General features: G+C 57.1%; 1 protein-coding gene across 4 annotated transcripts in view; it reads left to right on the top strand.

The window, feature by feature from the left end:
• Nucleotides 1-231: 231 nt before the first annotated feature.
• Nucleotides 232-6,000, top strand: part of FGF13 (fibroblast growth factor 13) — a 336,658-nt gene continuing 330,889 nt past the window's right edge. The window contains exons 1-2 of one of the 4 annotated variants that reach the window (XM_054039868.1): nt 232-516; nt 3,977-4,227. In XM_054039868.1, the coding sequence (XP_053895843.1) occupies nt 4,179-4,227 (49 nt within the window). In that variant the 5' untranslated portion in view covers nt 232-516; nt 3,977-4,178. Of the gene's footprint in view, nt 879-2,736; nt 2,837-3,976; nt 4,228-6,000 lie in introns of those variants that run through there. The other 3 variants (XM_054039869.1, XM_054039872.1, XM_054039870.1) reach the window with 3 other exon arrangements.

The following is a 6,000-nucleotide window of genomic DNA, read 5'->3' as shown; positions in this document are numbered from 1 at the left end:
AGCTCTCAGGGGGGAGAAGCCACCCTAGCCGCCGCGTGAGACAGACAGACAGCGGGAACTAAAGTTTTCCTCGCCCCATCTCCTCCACCTTCCTCCCCTCAGTGCGTTTTCTCGCGGGGCCCTGCCCCCAGCTGTCTTCTGCACCGGGGACGCGTTGGGAAGGCGCAGAACTTGGGGAGGAGGAATTCAGTGGCACTAAAAATAGCTGCACTTAGAGAGACCCTGTGACTTCCCACTCTCCAGGGCAGGCGGCCCGCGGGCTGCCTGTCGCTGATGACCCTTGAAATTGCAACTAGCATGCGTCTTCCCCCATCTCACTGCGCCCCGGAGGCTGGGCTCGGCCGAGGGGTCTGGACCCGACCTAGTGGAGTGGGGAGGGTGCCGAAAAGCGCGTGCTAAGGACAGGCTCGCGGATTCTCCCGTGTTGGGGGCTTGGCAAGGCGAGCTCGGCTAATCGGTGGGGGGGTTGACTGTTGGCTCTCCCAGACAGGGCTTCGCAACACTCTCCAGCGAAAGGTAGGTGAAGTAAACCGCCCGAGCAAAACGTGAGAGCGAATCGATGCGTGTTGGCGAGCGGAGTGTAAACCGGAACAAAAGGCAGCGGCCAAAGCGATCTGTTGCAATATACTCCGCTCGAAATGACCATGGGGGACGCCTTCCCCTTCTTCTAAAGAGCTGCTCTGAACGGAGGCGCCGCTGTTTAATAGTTAACCGCTTCTCTGCTCTCCACCTCCCGGGCATCTGTGGAATCATAACTCCTGGGACCCCAGTAGCTTCGCTTCTCGCTGGTTACACCTCGCAGCAGCCGATTGCTCCCAAGAGCAGATGCAATACTGTCCCTAATTAAGCCTAGGCTGCCGGAGGCTCTACAACCCAAGGTAAATTGGGGTGGGGGAGGTTTCTGGGTGCGCCTTAGTCTCATTTCGGCCTGAAACACCTCTTCCTGCCATGTTTCGTCTCTCCCTTGTAGTGGGGGGAGAAAGCAGGAATGGAGACACTGCTGGAGTGAAAGAGTTACGCGCTGGACGCCTGACATTACGCGCTGGTGTGTAGCTTGAAAAGGGACCCACGGATAACGGGTGCATGAAGTGGATTGCTAAAGTGTCCAAGCAGAAGGACTTTCAGTGCGTGTGGGGGAACGAACCGTTGGAAGGCGAACGCCTTGGGGTCTTCTGGTGGCGGATTCTCCTTCTGCTTTCTCTGTTGGGCACTTGAAACGGTTGGTCATGAAACTGGGCACCTACAGAAGTGGCCCGATTTCCAGAGGATCCCGATGCCTGTAGCCCCCATTCGGTTTCCCCGGGGATCGGGCCATTTGGCTGGGGATCTGGAGATACATTTTAGGTGCTTTAGGGATCCCAGTCTGAAGACTTTATACCTCTGAATGCCCTCTCTGTGGAGGGCTTGGGGGAAGATTTTTAAGAACCCCCGAGGAAGGCTGGCTAGTCTGGAGCTAGGATCTCCACTCTAAATATAGACTCATCACCGTTTGAGTGTATTAAGTATTCAGACACCTAGTGCGCACAGGGCAGCGCTCTGCTGATTTCTGCTATGGTGCGTAGCCCCTGTTCGTTGAGACCATGCCAGAAATGGCACTTGCCAGGACCATGCCTAAGTGCGGGGTTTGGGTTTTTTGGATCACGTGTACAATGAAGTTGGAATGCTGCCCAGACCTCGCCAGAGTTGAGCGTTAGGTGGCCGTTTCTTGCTTCAGCTAAGCGCCAGGCGTATGATTTTTCGTACTGTGAAGGGTGACGCGAAGCAGAGAGAGACTACAGGATGTGATTGGGTAGGAAATGCATGACACGAGACTACAGCTCCCTAGTGCTTAACTGTCTGCATCTTCAACGTGCTGCGTGGCTTAACAATAACAACAAACACACACACACTGAAATAGCACCATCGAAATGAGTAGAACAGACCCAGCAGGTGACCTTTTCTAATGCACTTTCCCAACCAAGACTCCCAAGATCATGGTTCTTCCTGAAACCCTGCTTTAAAAAACACAAAAGGGTCTGAAGGAGGCGAACAACAACCCCACCACAGGCAGACAATAGATCCTATAACCTGCGCTCCTCATTCTAGCAAAACTCCCATTGTTTCGCCCGAGCCAGGACTGGAGCAGGGGGGCTTGGGAACGGGGTATATTTGTCGCAAAGGTAAGAGCAGCTGGTGCTGATGAGTTAGTGGCAGGTTGAAGAACTGCTGTGCTGTTTCTACAGCCGTGTTCAATCAACTCCCTGAGAGGAAGGGAAAGTTCAGAACCAAGGCTCTTGAGGCACGTAGGTAACCCAAACCTCTTATTTATGATCTGTCGTGAGTGCATGGACGTGTCTCTCTTTATATAGCACCCAGGCGCGGAAGGCGCAAGGGGGACAGTAATTATTGCTCCATTGGGCGCCTTCAAAACAGCCAGGATCACAGAAGCAGGGAAACAGAGAGACCATCGCAGACTTGTAGAGGAAAACGGGCGAGCCGGTGTCCGCGTGAAAGAGGAGACGGCCGGTAGATCGTCTGTCTGTGGCTACCCACCAGCCCGCGTGCCCTGGAGCTAGTGTGATCCGTCTCAGAAATACCCGTGGGATGCAGCTAAGCGCGCGGGTGGTGCCCCGCACCACGCGGCTCCCGGTCACTCCGAGAGCTGCTCCTTTAGCACGCGGATCGGTGCAGAAAAACGCTCCCGTTGCTACTTGAAGGGTTTGCCACCTTTCAGACCCCCCCCCCCCGCAGCTGCTGTTGTTGTTCTGTTTGCCTGCAGCAACAGGGTCCCGCTCCTGCGTGATCCAGCCTCCCGGCCCCCACTCCTCACCCAGCGCTATCATTTCCCGGCTGCCTGGTTCGTATCCGCTGAACCGAATCGGTGTGTGCTTGGGGGGGGACGGGGGACTCCTCGCCTCCCGGCTGGGACCAAGCGAGGGCTCTGTGCTTTAGCTACATCCCCTTCCAAGGCAAGAGTTTGGCCCAGCCTTGTTACAACGACCCCGGAAAAATCCCTGGAGCGCCCGGCCCTGGGGCGGCTCACCCCCTGGTCTAGCAGGCGCTGGAAGTGCCTCTCCGTCTCCAGCCCCGTATGTCCCCGAGGCCGGTACCAGCCCGCTGTCTCTCTCCCCTTCGCCTGGGCACGCCTGGCCCCCTGCCCCGGGGCACGTCTCGGATCGCCCGCGGGGCTCGCCCGGGTCCCGCCGGGCTCGCCCGCAGCCCCAGCTCGGGCTCATCCCGGGGACCAGGCCATGCGGCCCCAGCTGCGAGCTAAGCCGGCGGCGGGGGGGTGTACCCAGACCCCCTTCCTGCCCAGGATCGGTGCCGAGGGTTGTGGGGGGCAAGAGCCTCCCCCGGCAGCTGGCAAGGGGCTGATGCTGGCAGAGTGGGGAGTAGTTGACGCTGACTGGGGCTACGGTGAATACAGAGCAGGGGGGGCGTTGTGTGCTTTGTCTGCTGGCGTGTCCACAAAGGCTCCGCTAGCTAGCGCCGGGGCCGGGTCCCCTTCCCGCAGGTGGGAGTGGGACGGGGCAGGATGACCCCCCCCCATCCTCGATTTCTAGCAGGAGGGTCTGGGCAGCAGCTCCCCCATCCTTGCCAGCAGCCCCCACCCCTCCCGCCACCAGTCGCCTGCGGGATCCCTGGGGCGCAGGGCAGCGGGGAAGGGGCTGCGGGTCCCCTCCCTTGTCCCGGCCTTCCCCCGGCAGGCAGCGACCCCGTTCCGCAGTGTGCCCGCCCCGGGCCCGCGGCTCCCTCCTTCCTCCAGAGGGGGGATGCGGCGAGCTCACCCTGCACCCATCACCCCCCCCCCCTCCGGCAGCCCCCCCCTCCCACTCCGGTCTGCTCCTCCCCCCCGTCCGGTCTGCTCCTCCCCCCCGCTCCCGGAGCCGGGGAGGGGGCCGCTCTGTGCAGCCGGCACAGTGGGGCGGAGGGACGGGGGGAGACTCTGCCCAGGCGTCCCCGTCACTCACCGCACCCCGTCTCCTCTCTTGTGCAGGCGGCGCAGCGGCGGGGAGACTCCGCACCGGCCGAGGAGGACGAAGAGGAGAGAGGGTTTTTTTTTTTTTTCCCTCTAGGATCCCCCCCTTTTCCTCCCCCCTCGCCCCCCCTTCTCCCCGCCCCGCCGAGGTTTCTCTCTGGGTCCGGCCGGCCGGCAGCGCGAGTCTCCTGGGGGAATCTCTCCGAGCAAGCTGGGATCTATGAGCGGGAAGGTGATCAAGCCCAAAGAAGAGAAAGATGCTTCCAAGGGTAAGTCTGCCCGAGCCTGCTGCCTCGCATGACCCCGGCTTGCTCCATGCATCGTGCGTCCCTCCTGGGGACCTCTGGTGGGGGGGGGGCAACACAACACCCCCCGACCTGCTCTCTATCTGTGGGGGCCCGCCCCGGGGCGGTGTGAGAGCAGCATCCCGCCGGGGGGCGCGGTGGGTGCTGCCCCTCTCGGGCCATCCAGGCTGGCGTAGCAGCACCAAGTGTCTTGACCAGTTGTCAATAGTGTGTGTGAACGGGGAGGAGGGGGGAGGATAATTCGCTTCTGTGCTCGCAGCAAGTGGGGGGAGGCAAATGGGGCCCGCAGTGCTGGATGCGTCGCCCGGAGAAGTCTCTCCCCCCGCCCCCCGCGTTTGGAGCCGGATCCGGGCTCGCTTGGGGAGCGATCCCCAAGGCCTCGGCCCCTCCGAGGCTAGTCTACTCTCTGGCCCTGGGGGGGGGTCACAGGCTGCGAGCAGGGAGCCGAAAGCCCCTGTGCCCCCCAGCCACGGGCAGCGGGTCCCCTGTGCAATCTGCACCGGGGAGATAGGGGCGTGTGTGCGGAGAGGATGCTGTGTATCCGCTTCACATCCCCCTCCCCCTGGCCAGCTCCTGCCATGCAGTGGCCGGGTTTTGCTACTGGATGTAAACTGGGTAACAATTGCCATGGAGACGGGGGAGGAGGAACCGCAAGTGGATTAGTTGGCTCTACAGCTCTGTGGCATGGCAGATGAGCGGCTGCTGGGGAGATGCACAGCGGCAGAATAGAATGCACAGGAGGGGAGGGTGTGTGTGTGTTGGGTGGGGGTGGCTGGTAATCTGGGGGAGATGCTTCTGCTTCTCCCCTCTCCTTCACAAGGTTGGTGCAGGGTTTTCATGAAGAACCCTTCCCCCACACGCTGGCTGTGTCCCAGGGGTCAGTATACACCTTGCACTGAGTGGAACTTGGCCAACTAGATCCCAGAACAAGAACACCATTTTGCTTGATGATAATTACAAAAATCTGCTTTTTCCAATATAGAGCATATAACGTAGACAATCACAGGTGTCAGGCTTTAATGGGCTCCACACTTAACGTTAAATGTGACTGGCAATTAGTCTGTATTCGGGCCTATCTAATTTGGAATATTGGATGAGTACATTTGGGAAAGTAGCCTGTGTGTGCTGTATCTTTTTAATAAGGTACATTGCTACCTATTTTCAATATATCTATCAACTGCCTTTAATATTTATTTACATGATAGAGTGGAGCCACTGGGCTCTTACAGGTGAATTATACAATGTTTTTAACCTTCCATGAAGGAAAAAACAAACAAACGGTTTCTGCCTTTTTTTTTAAAGAAATAAACAAGTTTTCTGGAATGTTATTTATTTGTTTTTAGCAGTCCTAGCACATCTTGACCAAAGCTAGGTAATTCAGTTTCAAGGCTGACACCCTTTTCATGTATTCCTTTTTTTAGTTTCTTGGCTTCTAAGGTCATGTTAAAAACATTGCATCGTGCAAACTTGTTTTTGCGTTTAATATGCTTTTTAAACTATGTTTTGTTTCCTCTTGTTATATCGTATCGTCTTCAGAATATTGATTTAAAATATTTTGATATTGCTTTTAGTGGAAAATATGAAAATCCATAATCTGGATGTGTCAAAAAAACCCTACACTTTCCAAAGGAAAAATTCTTACACTGAATGGTCTTTTCCTTTTAAAAATATACTTCACTGTAAAAGTCTGGTAACAACCATTTTTTCTTAATGGCTTGTTTACCAAAAAGGTATCAA

Source organism: Malaclemys terrapin, chromosome 9 (genome assembly GCF_027887155.1).
Source record: "Malaclemys terrapin pileata isolate rMalTer1 chromosome 9, rMalTer1.hap1, whole genome shotgun sequence".
NCBI lineage: Eukaryota > Metazoa > Chordata > Testudines > Emydidae > Malaclemys > Malaclemys terrapin.
Note: the sequence above shows the minus strand (reverse complement) of the source record. Positions and strands in the feature narration are given on the sequence as shown.